Raw genomic sequence first — 21,228 nt, forward strand, 5'->3', positions numbered from 1 at the left:
TATCTTTTCTTACAGTCAAAATAAAAGTTTGCATACGGCTTTTCGCTGTTGTATTCCATGAGTTGGTTCGTCGCGGCACTTCAGAAGCTTAGTCGGGGCTTGATTGGCAGGCGGGCTTGTAATAGTCATGCGCAGAAGATTCCACTCATTCCTCCAGCAATGCAAAGCATAAATAGAATTCTCACAGGAAATACACGGATGAGTGCGAATTTGAAGAAAGAAACTCTTTATTTTAGGACACCTGAAAGCTGCCTCCACGTTTAATCGGAGGATAAGGAAATGGCCGTGGGTAAAGGCATAGTTGAAAAGCTATGCATTGTGATTTAGACTGTCTCGGTAGCCATAGTTTCGAGAGGAATAAGCGCGGCTATCGATCTTTATAGAATGACTGATGCTCGCAAGCCGCGAAGATGTCAGATCATAATGCTGGACGAGCGACGACTGGATCTTTTAGTTCAGGTAAATAACTGTCTTACAGGCTTGACATTCAACGAAAGCTGTAAATCGCGGTGTTCTAAAATCGATGGCAGTAAACCTAATGTTAATCGCGTGTACGAACGTCTTTCTTTCACGCTTTAGCCTCGGCTCATGGCGTGTGATTTGCTTGATATGGTTGCCTCGCAAGTCGGCCTCCACGAGAAAGAATATTTTGGCCTATCTTACTCCGATGACACGTAAGTTGGTTTGATTTTATTTATACAGCGATGTAGAGGGCTTAAACGGTTTGCACTGACCATTACAGACCTGTTAAATTCAGGGTTGAGCGATGTAAACATCTGAATTGTCATGTCTTGGTTTACTCTAGCTTGGCACTAGTTATCTACAGCGATCAAACACGTGAACTACAAGCGCTGCAGTTTTATATTGTGTTCCTTAACTCGCTAGTGGACTCGTTGTTTTAATTTTGACGTATTGTGAACGACTACAAGGTTATTTTTAAAGCCTTTCTCCAAATGCTCGGGATGGTTCCTCCAGGAGGTCTGCAGTAGCGTTCTAACGTTCTCTAGGTGCCCTCTAATAAAAACAATAACCTACAACACGCTTTGACTCAATTATTTTCACTCTAACTTGCACAAAATCAGTTTCAGCTTACGTCTTAATCTTGCTAATTCTTGGATAATAACACAAATTTCTGTTTCATTCCTCTCTCTGCGCGTTAAAGCTGGGATTTTAAGCTTACAGCAGCTTAAAATCTTACGTAAGTTTTACAACTTTACTATGAGCTTAAATAGTATGATGATTACGTTGTGTTCGTCGCAATTTTTCATATGGTGAGCTCTGGTTATTTTCTGTTTGTATGTGTCAAAACACAAAACCTGTGAACTAATTCAATCATCAAAGGCAGTTATACTTTATCGAGAGAAACCTGACATACACAAGCTAATAAAGTTTTAGCCGGTGACTCATTGGAATCAGTAACAATTAGTAAAGATGTCTATTCCCGCGTTTATAACAATGTTGTGTTGTCTTGAAACGGGGATAAAAACAATATCTTTTCATATATTTATAGATAAGATACAACTGGTCACCCATCATATTGAATTCACAAGTTTTCTAGAGATAATTTCCGCAAAGAATGCAATAATTTCGGGTATTTCCTGCACTGTCGTCGGAAGATTTTGCAGGAAGTGCGTAGAAAATAGCAGAGAGTTTGTCGATTAGGAAGTTGTAATCCTTTGGTTAGGGTGTTTTTCAGCAGGAAATAAACAATAAAAATTAAAAATACGTTCGAAGTTTCCTTGGTGTAAAATGCCCACATATTTATGCCATCATACCAATTACACATTTTTGGGATTTGGTTACAGAACAAGAATTGGCAAGACAAAGTTTTCATAGAATTTATAAGTTATATTTTTCACCAATTTTTCGTGCTGATGCCAGAAATTTATGGATTGATAGATCTGTATTGCAAGGAAATAATGATATGAAAGAGACAGAGATTTTATACAATGTAAGAATGAAAAAAAAAAATTATTTACTTAGCACTTGTCAATTATTAGAATAGTTTCTTCTAGGTGGCTAATGATGTCACTGATATACATGTAAGCTGTGAATTATTGATTTATTGAAACCTTCCACTGACAGTGTACAACCAATTCTTTTTAAAATAACCTCTGTAAAAAAGCTTTCATCCTTGAAACTACATGCAGTGAACTTATGCACAACACATAATAAACATCAAGGATTCAATAAATATCAGCAGACGTGACATGTAAAATTATTGCAAAACATGTTAAGGTCAGGTTAAGTTCCTTGTACGGTTAAGCTTGGAATGTTTGAAGGAGCATTTAAACACAAATATATAATTTAAGTGGCTGTTTCCCAACTTGTCACAGTCCATTGCAAATAGGAGAATGTGATTGTTTATGCACCATTGTTATTTTTCCACTGAATACAATGCTTAAGCATGTCTTTATGATTTATTCAGTACCCATCTTGGATTCCTTTTCTTTGTAAACATATGTCAAAAAAGTTAGAATATCGTTTGCAAGAGTATCACTACTAGTTGAAATAATATTTTCTCAATTTGTAAATGTATGAGTGATACCCAACTTCGCTACACCTCATTGAGTGTTTAATTTCCTTGTAACTTTGAAACTTAAGCTGTCAGCTGGATGATTAATTGTATTAAGAATAACTGGGGTACTGGAAGTGATATGATAGGTTAATATTTATTTATTATTGTTCCACCGCCCTTCTGACAATTGAGGCATTTTCATCTTAAAATAGTAAATGAATGACAAACAGAATGAATTGACCAACAGAAGCTTGTGTTATTTGTGTTCTCTCAAAGCCCTGTTTGATTTATTGTGCCAGTAAATGGTGTAATTTGGCTTAATTTTACATGTAGTTATTAGCAGATTCTAAAAATGATGGAACAAAAATGCTGACAATAATTGTAATTATTACAAAATTTTCATAAATCTCTTGAACTGGCAGAGTTGTTTTGCATACTTAAATCACTACTAACAGCGTATTTATGTGCATAGTATTTATGTACATACTGGATCTTATAATAATAGCTAATAATAGCTAACCAGATATGTGCACTACTTTAACTTTTACAGTACTGCAGACAAGGAATCCCAAATCTTAGTTCATGTAATCTTGTTGTAGCAGATCTTGAACTTTTACCTGTAATCCTCACAAGCAGGGCTGTCATTAAGCTTTGAGTCACTTGAAACCTTGATCTTCACACCCGTAACAAACTAGTTGCCTTGTGGGTCAATCGTATCGATGAAAAGCAATGTCACCCATAACATTAAGGGGCTAGCGGATATCGAGCATACTCAGCTGAAACAGGTGTTAGATGTATGAGTTAAGCCCCTTAATGTCAGTCCTGACAAGTGGCTAGTTTTATGCATGCTTTTCTTTTTAATATTTTTATGGTACATTTGGGCAGAATATTAACATTCTTTGCTTGTATGTATTTAACATACTGGTACTTTTGTACAGTAAATTTTGCTACTTAGAATTTTTTCTGTACAATTATAAAAGATTTGACACCACAGATTGAGATTTCAACAATGCCACAATTGCCATTGATAATTTACCCTGAAATATTTAATGCTGAATAAGCTGGATATGTACTTGTATGTTTAAATGTCTTGATGGATTTTCCATTACTGTATCTTTGAGAGATCTTAAGAAAACTTTGAAAATATCCAAAAAAATTAGGAATGTTTGCATAACTAACAAAAATTTTGAGAAAGAACTTGATTGGAAATTTCCTTAGAAACAGTCAGAAATCTTCAGAAAATCATTGAAACTCATTTCCCAGAGTGGAGACAAGGCATGTGACCTACAGATGGAAAGTTTGCCAGTTAATTTTAGGCTTTGAGTACATGGTTTGGAGTTTGTACAGTAAGCATTAACCAATTGTTCTTGTGACCTTCTTCTCCACCGTGGTGTATTGAATTCATGAGTATGTGTTAATTAGGTGAAAAACCTAATGCAATTCTGGGGTTTAATGATTAACTCCCCTCCAATATGTTTTATTGTTTTAGCCTCCACCTGGTGATTGACTAGGAATGGAATAAGAGTAGACTTTACTTTATTTAAGAAAACATACCTGTGTCTTGAACCCTTTTTGAATGCCAACTTGAATTTCACTCCTTTATGTTTTTCTAGGAGTCACCAGAACTGGCTGCGACTTGACAGACGTGTTCTGGAGCATGACCTTCCCAGATACCAGGACCCAGTTCTTTTAGTATTTTGTGTCAGGTAAGGGATGTTTCTTTCTGTACAACTTTATTTGATCTTGAAATTTCCATGACTGATAATATAACATTTCTCTAGATCTGTCCCTCTTGATCATACATTGTTTTTAGACATATTCTACAAACAAGACTTTATTTATTTTCCACCCCCACATGTACATGTATTTGTTTACATAAAGGTGATAAAGAAATTTAACTTATGTGTAGATACCAGATATCAAATTAAAAGAAAAATAACTTAAAATGTGTATAAAGTTTGGACCATCCAAGTACATGTACATGAAGCTGATGGAGCTAATTGCATAGTAACCCAAGAAACCTATAATAAAGGAAAATAATAAGTTACTTAAATAAATAAAAATAATGAAAATAAGTACAGTTGAACCCCGCTAATTTAAACCCAGTTATTTCAAATTCCTTGCTATTGCTACCTTGGATTTTCCCCTCAGTTATTTACTATCGGTTATTTCGACCTTCTCTTATTTCACACTTTTTTCATTTACCCTGAGGCCCAGGTCAAACGCAGTACTTCACATGAGCCGAACCTAATGACAGTTTGGGTCAACTCAAATAACTAAAAGAACGCCTATTTGAGTCAAACGTTGAATTCAATTCCGTCAAACTGAACTGCTACACCAAACAAATAACAAAAGCAGTCTTGTTGGTCAGTGGTTTTTCAAGGTAAAGTCAAAATGGCACCTTTAGACGTTTGATTATGCGTTTGGTTCAGCTCATTTGAAGATCGGCGTCTGACCCAAAGTCAGTCTTCAGGCCTTATTCATGGCTGGCCAGGCATGAAGAACGCCTCAGCCGCTCCAAATAAAATCAGTTGAACTTAATTGGGTCAAAGCTGAACTTCACATGAGCCCAATTGGTTGAATTGGGTTCAGCTCATGTGAAGTACGGTGTTTGACTTGTGCCTGAGAGTTTGAAAGAGCAGGATTCAACTGTTCAAGTATATGAAAATTAGAACAAATGGGCACTGACATAAAAGCTAACCTCAGTTTCATGAATTGTTCATTGTCCTAAACAATCAACCCTCCCTGATAAGCCAAAATGCTTTAAACTGAGTGCTTATGGATGGCCAGATAGTTAATGTTTATGTTGAATGACATAATCAAGGCAATTCCTTAATGGTTTACCACACATCTGGGGTGGGTACTTGGATAGGGTCCACCCTTCATCTCGTCTTCCTCAAATCTGTTAAGCAGGAAATGTCGGTGTTGTTTAATTAGTAGTCGACAATGGAACACTGTTCATTTTCCTTTAATGTCTCTGAGCCAAAAATATGTTTATTTAAACTTTCTATTTGAGAGTTTTTCACCTAAAAGGAAACATGTAATGTGGACCATTCTTGTTTCTGCAATACATAGAAAATTCTGGCTATAAAAGAAACCCATCTTCAGTGAAAATCAATGAGAATAAAACTGAATTTTGGGTTTACTCTGCAAAGTTATGCTGCTGTTTTAGTTACATTGTTCTGTTCTCGTTACATTGTTACGTTATAGATTTTGACATATTATCAGATTTAGTAGTGTTTCTTGTTAAATTAATTATTGATAATTTCAATTTCAGGTTTTTTGTCCCAAACATTTTAATCTTAAAAGAAACAAGCACTGTGGAGCTTTTCTTCCTCCAAGCAAGAATTCTTGTTTTTAAGGTATGAGTAACATCACCAAAAATAATTTTGTTGGTAGTCAATGTCTAGAAACACACAAGCGTACAGTGCAGCTCAGATATATGCGAACTATGCATGCGCGTATTATACAAGTATATTTTGTGTATACGCGTATGTTAATACGTGCACATATGCGCGTATATACGCGCGTATATGTCTCTTTGTTATGCATTCCCACAAGTTTCTTTGTGTGAAGCAGTGTTTGTGAAACAAAGGACATTACATTTCTGGGAATGAAAAAGGCTTCAAAGCGAAATTTGCATGTTGTTAAAACGTCCTGCCGATCAATGAAAGCTATCATATTTCGAGTTTTCGGTCACTTCGCAAATTCACCGACAAACTACCATTTATTAACACTTGCTTGATCTTAAGCTACCAAAAATGGGAAGAAAATTGAAACAGTCGCTTGAACTCCCTATTTTAACACGTGAACTTAATGTTTTTACAAGTAAAGAGCTGTGTTTTGGCACGTGTCGGCAAGTCGTTTGTGAAATCTTTGTCTGAATGGCATGTACTAAAACCCAAAACAACTAAACAAAACCACTGAAACGAGCGAAACGAAACCACTGAAATGAGCAAAACAACCAAAACGAGTTAAATAACAAGTAAATAAATGAAAAAGTTAAAAACTAGCCTTGATATCTGGCACATTACTATGGCAGCCTGATCTCGTACCCAGATTCACATGTGTGACATTGTTACATCTCAAACCTGAAAGATGGATGAGCGCAAGGGTGTCGACGACGACCACAAAGACATCGAGAAAAAGGTGAGTATTTTTCACATTTTGAATGGAATATTAGCTAAAACAAGGAAGGTAATTTCAAAGAAAGGTTTCCTGGTCGTATCGTGGATTCTTAGGAGGTGGCGAATCGACAACACCAAACCCAGGATGTATGGAAACACAATCTCAAGAGTATCCGTGAAGAGCTGAGCACCTAATAAGAAATTACTTTGAGAACTGCGGGAGTCATGAAGGCCTGATGGTAATATGATTAAAGCCTGTGAAGTCGCCCTTGTTTATCTTTAGAGATATATATTAAAGAAAGTCCTGGTACGCACGATGAATGCTGCAAAGTCATTCTCGAAAAGACCATTCGATTCGCCACCGTCTAAGAATCCACGATACGACCAGAAAACCTTTCTTTGAAATTAGATTTCTTGTTTTAGTTAGAATACCATTCAGAATGTGAAAATACCCACCATTTTCTCAATATCTTCCTGCTCGACACGCTTGCGCTCATCCACCTTTCAGGTTTGTGATGTCACAATGTCACACATGTGGCTTAAGAGCAGGATCTGGGTACGAGATCCGGCTGCCATAGTAATGCACTAGAGCTCAAGACTTTTTTGTTTTAACTTTTTTGGTTATTTACTTACTATTTTACTCGTTTCGGTCGTTTTGCTTGTTTCGGTGGTTTCGTTTCGCTCATTTCAGTGGTTTCGTTTCAGTGGTTTCGTTGTTTCAGGTTTTATTACATGCCCCGAAGACCTTGCCAAAAAAATTATATCTCCGGTTATGTTTGACGCAAATCGTTCATTCACACGGTAAAATGTTCTTTCTTTAACCAAATAATTGTTCATCAAAGTTTCCCCGGTGCGTCACTTGCGTTTAGTTATTTTTTCTTTGAGGAAAAGTTCTGTGTTTTGGCGTGCGTTGGCAAGTCGTTTGCGAGAATGTTAATTGTTTGAAGTGTTCCGAAGACCTTGTCGAGAAAATGATATCTCCGGTTATATCTGACACAAACCGTTCCAAATGGTAAAATACTCTTTCCCCGACAAGAGAATTGTTTACTGAAGTTTCTATGGTGTGCCACTCACATTTTGTTATTTTTAATTTTCTTCAAGGAAAAGTTCTGTGTTTCGGCACACGTTTCCAAGTCGTGCGCTTGCTTGGACCATGTCGAAAAAAAGTTATCATTCGGTTGTGTTTGCTGCATGAAGATGGGATTGTTGAAGCGTGTAGGTTCTATTTGACAAAAAGAAAACGGTAAATTTTTGATTTAACGGCAAAATACTCTTTCTTTTAATTATATTCAGTCAGTTAATTTTCTGTCAAGTGCCCAATTGCAAAGTGTTAGTTTCAGCCAACATTTTGCTAATAACTCTAGTCTGAAGGCATACCTGTGCATACTGTATATGCGTATTCAAAATAAAGAAAACTCTTTCTTGCTCTGTGGCAAGCTGTCAAGCCATTGAAAACAACAATGACCTCTTAAGAAAAGAAAAAACAATAGGTTAGCTCATACATACTAATCAGGCATACACGTATATACTGTATACGTGTATGAGCGTATATGCATACGCGTACGTACGTATATGCATACGCATATACACGTATTGGGCTGATGCGAATTGCGCGTATATTTTGGTTCGGATATATCTGAGCTGCACTGTAGGGCTGGCTTCAAATGAGTTACAGGTGTGAATGCAACACACAGCATGCAGTCTTAGTGGGTACTGTTATTATCCTCAGTTACACTGTACAATAAGTTCACACAGTAGCATTGTCCATACCAGCACAAAATACTTGTAATTTAACAATATAAATCTACTAGCAGTGTATTCATCTAGCATATACATGTAAAGTTAAGATGATGACAATGACATTGCTGACAATGCCGAGGACAATGATGACAGCAAAAACAATATTGTCAAGCAGTTTCTTTCGTGAGACATTGCTTGACCATACATGTGTACATGTACTATAGAGAACTGTTTGCACCAAAATTGTGTTTACATATTAAAATGGGTTTGTTTATTTCATTTGTAAAGTTAACACTGTATCTGTTTTTCATGTGAATGTATAACAAGTCTGAAGGCTGTTGATAATGAAAATCGGTTTCAGCATTAATTCTGAAAGCTAACTAGGAGTGCTCTCTTACTAACATGCAAATCAACCTTACAGTGCTTATGAAAATCTTAACCAAGAAATTCACCTTGTGGCTGTTTGCCCAGACCATTATCTAAACATACAGTCATGTAATATGTTGATGTTGTAGGGTACAATTCAGTGTGATAGTGAAACCGTGTTTGAGCTTGCTGCCCTCGCTCTTCATGCAACCAATGGAGACTACACAAGGTGCGTCAGTGTCTTCTTCCTTTCATGCTTTAAACTGACTAAGGCCAGTCATTTGACGAATAATTTTAATGGCCACACAAAGGTTTTATATCCTTGTTTTGCATATTGATCATAATTTACATTTACAATCAGTTCACTGTTGTGAGTTTGAAAAAAATCTCATTCTTGTTCTACAATATCCCCTTTTCACATACATGTGGAAATCAATTAATTTAGAGTAGCCCAGAGCAGTTCATTGATGTAACAGTTCTACCAGTCATGTTTTTTAAGCTATATCTTTTCTCACTCAAACACTATGTTATTATTTTTGTATCATTGTTTCAGTGATGAGGCAGCAAAAGTAGAACTCAGGAAGCTACCTGTTCTTCCAACTAGAACACTCAAAGAACGACCATCCATAACTTATTGGTGAGTGTAAAAAAGAGTAATTATTTACAATAACCTTCCTGACATGTGTTAGGGCTGATTGGATGACATAATTTTGCCACATGCTACAAACTTACATTAAGTAGATGCAATTAGAATACCAAATATTTTTATGTAAATCGTTATTGAATTCAGATTTGAGCATGTCAATCCAATATTGTTTCCATGGTTATTTTCCTACTTTGTTTCTTACAGCAGTACAAATGTTTGGCTATGATAGAGATATGGTGTTTTGTTCGAAGTAATGAGATTTTTTTATATATATATATTTTTTTTTGCTACAGTGAAGATAAAGTGTTAGAGTACTACAAGAGATCTGCTGGGCAGACAAGAGGTGAATCTATTGTCAGGTAAACTGCCTATTGTCTAAAATAATGATCATGGTAATTTTAATTGACTTCTGAAATTAATGTATCAACTAAAGTTACAAGTAAACATGGTGATGTTATGAGAAGGGTTTAAATTCTATTTTAATTGATATATTAGTGTTCTATGTGAGAGACCATGTTTTATTAGATTTAAAACAAACTCACACGGAAGACAAGTTAATAGACAAGTTAATAGACAAGTTAACAGAGTTTTGTGTGTAAATATGATACAACATGGATTTGGTTTGTGTATGTAGGTTCAAACATCTACATGTTTGAAGCCATATTTTCAGTTTTCTTAATATATATCCATACATGTATATATTTTTTGTCGTACAACATAGTTTACAGCCAAGCCAATTAATCAATGCAAAAGGTTTAAAATGTGTAATTTAGGGTGACTGGACTTGTATGCTGTACTTCAATGTTTTCGTTTTTCTAAACTCACCCTTGTGTTTACATCCAGATGCATAAACATGCACACATAAATTGAAGAAATCTGGCTTTTGTTTCTTTTTTAATTACAATTTTTTTTTCTCTTCAGGTATCTTTGTATTTTTCAAAGTTTGCCAACTTATGGTGTTCATTACTATGAAGTTAAGGTAAGGAACACACAACAGTCACAATCTATAAAATTTGTATGATATGGGGATAACAGACAGTGCTTCATTTTAAACTATCCATAAATTCAAATAGCCATGTTGTGCTTATTGAGTTTGTTGGATAATGTACTTGTGATAGTACATGTAAATCCAACATTTATAATCTGAGTCATAGAGTGTTTTGAAACCCAGTGGTTCAACAGGATAGCCCATAAGAGATATTTATCAGGATTTTTACCACCAATGATCACACCTTTTCGTCTCCCTAAGAGCAACACAAAGGACACTGTAATTTTAAGTGTTTGAACACATCTCTACAAATCTCTTAGATATGAGCCCTTGAGGTTGTACAAATGGCAGGAGCCTTACACCATGCTGTGTTCTTAGGTGGTTTTGAATGGGAATGGCTATTTATTGAGTTTGTTAATATACTGTAACTGTAGTGACATCATCTTTAAAGAAGTTTACATGTCCAGGTTTGATACATTACTACTTATTTCCTTTCTTTAGGACAAAACCAATATGCCATGGTGGTTAGGACTCAGTCCTAAAGGAATTGGTCTTTATGACCATGGAGATAAGATCAAACCCAGAAAGGTAATCCTCAGTAATGCAAATATTATTTAACAAATAAAGAAGCCTAATCCATGTATTACACTGTGATAAAACATGACGGGCATTTGAGAACACAAGGGAATTAACACGAACCACAGGCAAGTGTTTTCTACATTTCCCTCGTGTTCTCAAATGCCTGTCGTGTTTTATCACACTGTAATACACAGATTAGGCTTCTTCATTTGCTTTAGTAGAGTAGAAACAACAAAGCACACAGATCGACAAACTGACGCAATTTAATGCCACTTAAGTGCTACACATGCCTCGTCTTCAAGACTTTCTGCTGCTTCACAGATAACTCCATCACAAATTTCTTCAAAGGAAGTGTTTTCATCATCACCAACAAGCTGTCATTCTCTCTTCATTGTCCAAAGATTGGAACTGCAGAATCTAACTTTGGATCACTTAGCAGGGGTTGCTTTTACTGGTTTCTCAGAAACCAATCTTTCACACCCTAAGCAGTAAAATGTATTGCTACTTAATGTTTATGTCTTGGTTTCAGGCTAGCATCTGCAACATTAAATTGAACAAATTATAAAAGAATGCAAATTCACATTTAAACCGTCTGGCATAATCAAGTGTATTTTTTGTTTTAATTTATGTTCTATTTCCTTTTTTTCAGATTTTCATGTGGAGTCAGATAGAGAATATATACTTTCGGGACAGGAAATTCTCCATTGAGATTAGAGATTCCTACAGGTTAGTCGTAACAAGTAGTAAAAAACTATTTTTTCTAACCTTTGAAAAATAACGTTATAATTACTTTGGTAGGTTTTCTTTTGATTGATCCTGCTGCCTCTTGCTATGGAACTATAGCACTGGGAGGCAAGCATCTGGCTAGCTAGTTGTAACAGGCTGCCATAAGTGGACATTGCATCCCGGACCTTGGCCTAGCCTTTTCTTCTTCTTCCAGGCCAGATGGTAGATCACTTAAACTTTTATTAGTCCCCTATTTGTGTAAGCAATATCATAAATAAGCAAAATCATTTTAGCTTAATATTTATTTTACCTTGTATAATCACCAGTGGCTGGTTTAATTTGAACTCCTGTCCCTAAAATAAAAATTTAAAACTTTCTTGATTAACTTGGGGTGTCGACCTCTTGGCCTTTCCTCTTATAAAATCAATATTAACGCCCAAGTCGCTAGTGGAGGGAAGGTGCCTACGAAGTCTGGGGGCTGCAACCGCAGTCACATCCCCAAGGCGCTAGAACACCCACTGGCCTGCCCAACCTGCAACCAAGCCATGGGCCCCCCACGCCAAGCCCCCTACAGGCACCCGTCACACTCAAGCCAGATGGCATTGGTGGAAAAAAAAAATGCTGAAAAGAGGGGGGGGGGGGGGGGGGGATAGGGAGGGAACGCCAAGAACCGCTAAACTATAATTCAGTCCACAACGCCACACTAACAGAGCGATGAACACACTGCAAGCACATGGGATGACAACACACGTACTAACCAAAAATACCGCTGGACAATGTTAGCCCCAGGGCTCTCACGACCATATGACTGCTGCAAACGCTACAGAACGCACCAAACGCTAAACAAACGCTTACAGATGGCCAAGGCACTATCAAACGCCTACAAAAAACGCTACTGACCAGACTCGCTCCTGGTCATAAACTATGTAAAATTTCATTGAACTATATCAAACGCTACAGAACGCACCAAACTGTAACCAAACACTCACAGACGGCCAAGACACTAACAACCGCCTATGAAAACGCTACTGACCAGACTAGCTCCTAGTCGTTAACTATGTTAAATTTCATTTAACTATATATCAAACAGTTGCATGAGATGAGCTAAATTACCAGACAGATTTAAAGTTTAAAATTTCAATGGATAAGGAATAAATTCCTCGGTTAGACCTACCAACATATATAACCTGAGTTGATATGAATTTAACCCTGTATATCCACAGTTTTTTCCACTTACAGTTCTTCTATAATTTGAATTTTCTCGAACAATTTTTACCCAAAATACTTCACCCACCCATTGGGCAAGTGAAGGATGGAATCCACTCGCCTAACCAGGGCTGTGCTCTTACTAGAAGTGCCTGGGTGCCATAGGCGACTAACTTTTGCCTTTGGGCAACTGGAATAACTTACTCTTTTCATATAAGCTTAAGTGCCGGGCACCCTGGATTTCATGGTTAGGAACCTAAACTTGAGCTCCTCGTAATTTTTCTTACACCACAGCCTTGCTGACTGCAAAATCCCCAAGCCTGGGCTGTGAGACATGAGTTTCTTTGCACACTGATCGTTATCATCGTGCATGCCCAATAAACAGAGATTGTCACCCAGGGATTGAATAGGATTAACCTCCTCATATCATATTTTAATTTTCCACATTCCAGATATGAATTTAAGGACAGTAAAGCTAGGTATGTCGAGCTACGAATGTGACAACACTATTAAACGTAAATTAGATAAAGTAAAGAGAAGCAAACTAAAGTAAACTAAACTAATGTAAGTAAAAGTATGTAAAACTAAAAGTAATTGCAACTACATGTCAAGTTAAGACTTAGTAAATAAATTAAATGATAGTAATTTAAAGTTGTTTATTATGATTGTAGTTGTGCAGTTGGACAAAATTTTCATTTGTATGAATGCAGGCAGTGTTTTTAAATGATTGCACATTTATCATATTTGAATGTTTGTGTAGAACAATAAGCCGCAAGCCAGGCGCAGGAAGCATGATGGTTCATGCCTGGTTTTCCAGCACAGCTGCATTGGCCAAAACAATGTGGACGATGGCTATAAGTCAACATCAATTTTACCTGGACAAGAAACAGGTTGAGGTAAGAAAAATGGAGGAGAGCTTAAAGGGGGTGGTAAGAGTATTGGAATGACAGAATTATGACTTGGCAGGAACTGAGAACTCACGGATTAATAAATTATTGCAGTATAAAAAGAGGGGCATAATGTCCTCATATTGTCTTGATGTACCACAAAACGCTCAATGCTGACAAACAGGAAACAGGAAGGTGAGACATCCAGTATAGAGAATTGACAGATTAAGCTTGGGATTTAGCGATATTTTTCCTGAGCGGCCTTACTCTGATGCTGGAAAATTTGCAGTGGTGAACAGAGAGTGCAGTATGTTGTAGTTTGCATCTTGACTAGTTGGAAAAAAAAGGAATTCTGTTTTTTTCTCATTCGTTTTTAGCAGGCGCAAAACCAGAGGCAAAAACTTTCAGTAATAATTATAAAGGTGCTAATCGGTGATTCTCACTTGTGCTTTAGGCCAAGATAACTCTGCGGAGAACTCTTCGAGACATGGCACGTGAGTTGTCGCAGTCCACAGGATCATTGCCTTCATCCACTTCAGACAGCATGAGTACCAAGAGTGATCAGTCACACAGTGTGTCCAGCGTCAGCATGAATGGAGGTTAGTCACGCTTACAATATTGTACATACTATTACGTAACGTTCTCTCGTGGTATACCATGGAATATTCCACGAGTCACTTGCATTTTCACGGGCTTATTTTGCTCACGTACAAAATTACCTTTAAATTGAAAGAAAGCTGAAAATAATAGTTTATAAAGATAGAAAAACACCTAAGAGATAATCGTAATAAACCATAAAGGAAAAGGGATGGTTAAGGATAGAGAAGATCAACACGGATTACAAACGACGAACTTGAAAAATTCAGGCTAAACTTTTCAAGATTCGCAAACCTAGCTCCTCTAACGGCTTAGTCCTGTTAGATGTTTTGTACTAAGAGCATGTTATTATGTCTTGAAGGTGATAACTTATCGTCGCTTCCTAAAGCGGCGGAACGCGAGATGTTGACAGCTTTGGCGGCGAGAAAAGAGGCTCTTCTGGATAAACTGAAAGAAAAGATGGACGAACTCAAATCACTGTGTATGCAGGAGGCGGTAAGTTAGAAATAAAACATGATCAGATGATAAAATCTCGCTGCCAGGGAAAACTTGGTCAATTAAAGTACAGCTACACAAGATAAGGTGTTGTTATCAAAGCTTCTCATTAAGGGGACAGGATAGATACATGTTGCCCTACTCTGGAAAGGGCGCTTATTTTATTTCCAGTTCACTCCGTTTGTAACTAGCCTGTCCACAGACCCTCTAGATTTTGTCTTGAGTTCGTAGAGATCGCAAGCTTAGCGAAATATAAACCCGGCGCGTGGAAAACGCGCGCTAAACCGCGCTCGCTTTCACGCGCGCTCGACGAAAAAAAAAATTCGCAGACCAAAAGAAAAGTCTATGGACAGGCTACTTGTAACAACAGGTGAAGAGAAAAACCACAGACAAGTTCTGCTCTAAATTAAAATAATGCCAAATGAAGTCGATTTTTGGACTGACGCGGACTGTGAAATAATGGCAAAATAGCCAAAGTAAACTTGCTAACAAGAAAGAGAGAAATAAATTGTGTCGATTGTAATCATTCAAAAATAAGACGTTTTTAGTCATACTTACTACAGAACTTACATAGGCTTGAACTTTGTTTCTAGGAATTCACCGGCGAGTATCCCCCGGAGACCCCCTATACCCCTGGGAGTCCCCTGCCACCAATCCGACGGAGAGTAGGCACCGCCTTTGAATTCTCCGAGTTCATCATTAGCGGCGAAAAGGACGAGGTAACTATAATAGCGATGAAAAACCTCTGGCTTGTCACGTGTGTTATGAATGCAGTCTTACATTTCTTTTGTGCCATATTTCGCTCCTGTAACTCGACCAGCTAATCAAAATACTTTATTTCTGGTCTTATGGTGATGTTTCAACAGCACCTTTTCAAACAGTAAGTCGTGCAGTAAATCTTTTATCAACCAAGGTCACTTGAGAAGGCTCTGAGAGGATATAGGTCCTCGGTCTTTTTGTAAAGACCTCGTTGAGCTAGATCCTTAAGAGATGGAGGACGGATATCCTCCCTGTACCGCCTTTGCACTTGGTTAATAGCACAGCTATGTCATGTAATCAGATACGTGTCGTGCGATCTTACACCTGTCCCAGGATACACACTAATTCTTACATACCATTTCTATTTCCTTCTTGGACTCTGATTTTCCACATTGTTTAAAGTGAACGTTTTGAACGATGTTCTTTCGTTCCTCTAAATTTTCTTGCAATCTGTTTTTCTTCCGTCAGGATGAGGAAATCAAGACCATGGCAAGAGAGCTTGAAATCCAGTCACAGATAACAACTGCTGCGCAGGTATTCATTTATATCAGATTCACAGCTGCGTCCAACCATCTCAATGATTCCCAATCGGAATTCAGGGTTTTTGACGTAATGTTGAGCACCTTTAGTGGAGGCGTAATGGCCTTATGGTTAGTGCGCTCGCCTCCGGATCGAGCGGTCTGGGTTCGAGCCCTGACCGGCGGCATTGCGTTGTGTTCTTGGGCAAGACACTTTACTTCCACAGTGCCTCTCTCCACCCAGGTGTATGAATGGGTACTGGCAAATCGAACGCTTTGTGTAACCCTGTGATGGACTAGCAGCCCAACCATGGGGGAGTAGAAATACTCCCAGTCGCTTCATGTTACAGAAACCGGGATAAGCTCCGGCCTGATGGGCCACTTGGCTTGTATGCAGACTTTACCTTAGACGTTCTTATTTTCAACCAACACCTGTACTGATCGTTTTGTGATTTGTTCTTGTTCGCTTTCAGAAACTTGCCGAGGACCGTAGCGTTAACAAGAACGTCAGAAAAACTAGGAAGTTAACGTACCAGAAGTCACTGAGAAGGGTGAGCAACATGTAACACCGTCTTGGTGTGCTCGTAAAATTGCGGCACGATGGAAAATGCGTTGCTAGTGAAGCCGCGAGAGGGCTCGTAGTTTGCCATCGCGCGACAACGAAAACACCAGCTAAACTAGGCCATGTTTTTTTACATTTCATCTGTTTAACTTCATGTTATCTTTGCACATCTGTCATTTTAGCTCAAAGACATGGAAGAGAATCTTCGAAAAGTGAAGGAATCTCGATTGTCAGTGAAGTCCAACCACGGTAATGGGACATAATTTAACTCTGACTTCCATAGTGCGTAATAATGAGGTTAGTTTGTTGGAACTTCAGTACCATCCGTACGTGACACTCGCCTTCGTCGCAGATGTTTGCGTGACCGCCGGGACTTTATATCAGCCACGCGAGTCATGCAAAATATACCGAGGGAGGCTAAATCGCCACCAGCTTTTTCTCCCTGGGTTTTACACTGTTCGATTGTGCCAATACTTTTTTCCAGGTTTTGCTTACGTTGACTGACCTATCCAACCCGTTCATTAGCTGAGCTGCTGCTAAAATCGCCATACGTGACGAACTCAGATCTCGGATTTAGATTAATTTTCTCCGTTTCACACGCATCTAACTTGTTCTCTGCTTGTTCAACAGATGTGGAAGATAGCAGTGTAGGAGAAGGTAAGACACGCCAGTTATCTGCAAAATGTTGTGTCGTCAAACTTTAAGCAAAGTTGAGAATTGTTCAATCGATTGGCTTAAAACCAAAACCAATGCAATCACAATGGCCATTCTCAAAAAAAAAAAGTGGTTCACAGTGAATCCTGCGGGCAAGCTTTCTTGGCAGCTTTCACATTAGGCTTACAGAGTATGCCATGCACAACTCAAAACAAATACAGCAAACAGGCACTAAGCGCGGAAATTAAAACACGTGACAAGTCACCAGCGGTTTTGAATTGGTTGAGAAGAGGGCGCGAGTTTTTAAAACCTATCACATCGAAGGGAATTGTTAATAAATTTAACTGGATTATTTCTGTCGTGGTTTTAGGTTTCTATCGTTCTCATTCGTTATCCAACGGGAGCAGCTACACTCAAACAGAGAGACTAAGCCCTCAGCGCTATCGAACAAGCGTCAGCCTGAGCCTTGCTTCAAGGAACGGAAGTATCATCAGCGCAGAAAGCCTTCAGGATAGGGATGCACTCGAGCGGGGTTATTATAGCGGGCCACCGTCTCCGGTGATATCACCGTATCGGAAGACTCCTCCGAGTCCCACGGCTAGGTCTTATCAGGGAATCTCAGAGACACGACGACAGCATAGCCCCCTTGCTAATGGTCCCCGGGCGGGGAGATTTTCGCTCTTGGGGGAAAACAACCGTGCAATTCCGGCGTTCCAGTATTCGGATAGTGATACTCGCAGCGACTCCTCTACGAAGCCGTCCTCGGTGAGTTCGTACGCGAACTCGGAAGACCTCGGAGAAAATCCGGAACCTTACGGGCACCATCGGAGAATCGGCAACTCGTGTGAAAGTTTGGACGAGAATCACATCCGAGGGCCGAGTCCTCGGTTGTTTGCAAATCGTTCCGCGGGACAGAGTTCGGAGAGTCTTAACAGCGACCACGAAGGAAGCAACTCCCCGTTTAGTCCTATGCGGAGTCAACGGTCATTTTCATTTGACGCTCGACCTTCCAACTTAAGACTCCCAAATGCGAAGTATTTAAACACCAGTGACTTGGCAATTATGAGTACTTCAGGCATGGCGGGAACTTATTCTGTGAATCACAGTTCAAGACTGTCTCCTAATCTCTCTGGTAAAGGCTACATATCAACGTCTTTATCGACCATTGATAAGCCTGCCCTGCTATCGAATATGAATCTAAGGACAGCTAAATCTCAAGTGAACATGTCAGCAGTACCTTACCTGACAAATCCGGGATATTATCGGACTAACCAACCGTCGGAATCGTCCATATTTGAAGAGGACTTGCTAGAATGGAGAGCGAACGACGATTCAGAGGCCACGTTGGTGTAAACTCGATATCTCTAATCAGGAAAATAATCTATCGGTTCTCTTGAAGTACATCTGAGATGGCACGAAGCTGCTTGAATGGAAGAGAATAACAAATCACGGACGCGATATTGGCATAGATCGATATCTTGGGGAAAGGACGGTTGGAGATCGGCCGAGAGTTCGCAAGGCTGCTTCGTTTAACTGCCGAATAAATTTTAGACATATTTTATTACATCACCGCTGGTATAGTTGTATATGAACACAAAAAGAAAATAATTGTTTTATAGTTGTTTAAATCGGTATTCATTACCAAATGGTTGTGTATTGGAAAGCAAGTGTCACAGGTTTTCGTTACCCGAGTCACGCCACTTTTGTCTGTTGCGTGACAACCCAAATAACGAAACAAAAGGAAAATTCAAATGTGGTTAAAATTCGTTACAAAACTGTATATGGTTTACGTTTGTAATTTTTTAAGGTGATAGTACTTTGTACAGATTACTAAAATTTTAGCTCAGATCTACCTTTAAATAGTTACTGGTAGAGCTGTTCTTTATCAGTTTGATAAATTAAGACTAATTTTTGACGTATATATGTATCACTCTACAATATTGACAAATATTTAGCACTATGTCGTGGCAATTCACCAGATTAAGCAATCTGCCTTATCAGTTAAAAGAACCAATTCACGAGGTTATATTGATAATTTTGAATATTTATCCGACAAGCGAAATCGAAAAGAATTTGTTTCAACGTTGAAGCAGAATGTGCCAACGAACAGTCCTGAGTTTGCGTTAATTTATCACGTGCCTGTTTTCTTGGAAACAAAAAACTAGTCATATGACGTTGGCAGACATGGAATTTTTCGATAAAACACTTAGCTGAGCTACCAATTTGTTACCCAACCTGAAAGGTTAAATTTCATGGAATTTTAAATATTCTATGGATTTTATGCTTTTAAATAACCTGACATTTGTATTCTGGGAAATTTTCTTGCACCGTCTCTATTTCGTGTATGGTTTGTTCTTTTCCATGAAATGGTTTCCCTGCTTTTTAGAATGTTTACGTTTCCATAAAATCTCACCCTTTAACAATACACGCCTTATAAATAATATACTTTGTGTTGGCCCTCGTTCCACTTCTGATAGATTCTGGTAGGTTCGTAGTTTAAGTTGTTAGTTTTGGCATGAAAGAGTCACTACACCAATATATCAAAAAGATTTCCGTGTATAGCTGCTAGGTCGATCAGGCAAGCGTAGTACGTGTTATTACATCTGACAAAGAGGTGCCAAAAAAAGTATGTCTAAACCTTTATGTTGTGTGACCCAAGGTAGGAGTCAGCGTGAACACATGTTAAACGGTGAAATGCAAGCGAATGGAACTGAATTCGATTTTGCTGAATATGTCTTAAAACTGCTCTGAACAAGACTTCAAAATGTACATTAATAACCAATGACACCAAAGTGGAAATAATTATCTATACTTTTGAGTTTTGCCGTTCTGTATTTATTTCATAGAATGCGGGTGAAAATATCTCGCTATTATATAAGGTCGTCTCGGGCTCTTAATCGGATTTATTATATACGGGTTTTTTTTTTTTTTGAGTCCGTGTGGTAAAGGTGCAACAGAGGACAAATTGAATTTTGAGTAAAACTGATATTTCATATTAAATTGTGTAAATACTAAAAGGAAATACCTATCATTCTAGCTAATTTTACCATGTTTTTATTCCTAGAGATCTCATCAGTTCCATTATGTACGCAACGTATTTAAATAAAATGTGAACGTACATAATCTTGTCCAGCTTGTCAATTACTCTTACATTCGAAAGATCAAGATAAAAAAAAACTCCTTAACGATTGTCATACGTGTCCCTTGATAAAAGTCTAGAGAATTTGTTGTTATGTCAAAAGGTTATTTCTTAGTTACTGATTTTCTTTACCCTCAGTGGTAAGCATTAATTAGCGTTGCCTACCTGTAACAGTCCCCACCCCCAAGGAAAAACGGAGGGGGTGGGTACGGCTACACGTAGGGGCTTGATTAGTGCTAGGGTTTGTTAATGATCGACATTTTAGGGAGAATCTAGCAGTGAATCATATTTGGAGAAATAACATACAATGTTGCTTTGGAGATTCAAGAGAAACCGTGTGACCGGATCGTCTTTCAAAAGCTGTGAATTATTGTTAATATTTTTTGATGTGATTCGTAACATCGTTAACACGTAATACGAAATGAGGATCATTTTATTAACTCGGAAATTTAAAGGATTTCGTTCCCGTTAAGATTACACCTCTACCGAAGTCCACAAAAGAAAAACAAATTGAATGCAGCTCAAAATCAAACATGTTTGTATAGCTGCCCCTGCCTTGTTCAGTGGTCTTCTTTTCGACTCTTTATTTCGATGTATTCATATGGTCTGCGTTTTATAAATGATGTGGTTTATTAGACTGCTGGTATCTTCTGTTGTGATCAAAAGCACTGTCGGACGATTACAACTAGTTTCCTCCGCAAACAACTCCACTGTCGAGGGA

The 21,228-nt window shown here is 38.2% G+C and overlaps 1 protein-coding gene across 2 annotated transcripts; it reads left to right on the forward strand.

Moving 5' to 3' along the window:
• Positions 1 to 145: 145 nt before the first annotated feature.
• On the forward strand, positions 146 to 20,491 carry LOC110056496 (FERM domain-containing protein 4A-like). 2 transcript variants are annotated; one of them, XM_020762986.2, is made up of 20 exons: positions 146 to 459; positions 580 to 674; positions 4,132 to 4,224; positions 5,796 to 5,880; positions 8,901 to 8,980; positions 9,305 to 9,388; positions 9,691 to 9,756; positions 10,319 to 10,376; positions 10,887 to 10,973; positions 11,614 to 11,690; positions 13,349 to 13,375; positions 13,657 to 13,792; positions 14,238 to 14,382; positions 14,742 to 14,875; positions 15,469 to 15,594; positions 16,103 to 16,168; positions 16,626 to 16,703; positions 16,897 to 16,963; positions 17,345 to 17,371; positions 17,739 to 20,491. In XM_020762986.2, exons 1-20 carry the CDS (start codon positions 385 to 387, stop codon positions 18,719 to 18,721), a joined length of 2,589 nt encoding a protein of 862 aa, XP_020618645.2. In that variant the 5' UTR covers positions 146 to 384; the 3' UTR covers positions 18,722 to 20,491. The 2 variants fall into 2 exon arrangements, with proteins under 2 accessions (XP_020618645.2, XP_089128788.1); XM_089272662.1 differs by lacking the exon at positions 13,349 to 13,375 and having other exon boundaries at positions 147 to 459.
• The last annotated feature ends 737 nt before the right edge of the window (positions 20,492 to 21,228 follow it).

Source organism: Orbicella faveolata, unplaced genomic scaffold (genome assembly GCF_042242905.1).
Source record: "Orbicella faveolata isolate gen_17 unplaced genomic scaffold, um_ofav_v1 contig_35, whole genome shotgun sequence".
Taxonomy (NCBI): Eukaryota; Metazoa; Cnidaria; class Anthozoa; order Scleractinia; family Merulinidae; genus Orbicella; species Orbicella faveolata.

Bases quoted from the DNA above. Each gene is read 5' to 3' on its own strand.
- LOC110056496 (XM_020762986.2), top strand. From the start codon at position 385: ATGACTGATGCTCGCAAGCCGCGAAGATGTCAGATCATAATGCTGGAC. The intron at 13,376-13,656 runs GTATGTCGAGCT...ATGTTTGTGTAG, and splicing joins TTTAAGGACAGTAAAGCTAG to AACAATAAGCCGCAAGCCAG. The intron at 16,964-17,344 runs GTAATGGGACAT...CTTGTTCAACAG, and splicing joins GTCAGTGAAGTCCAACCACG to ATGTGGAAGATAGCAGTGTA.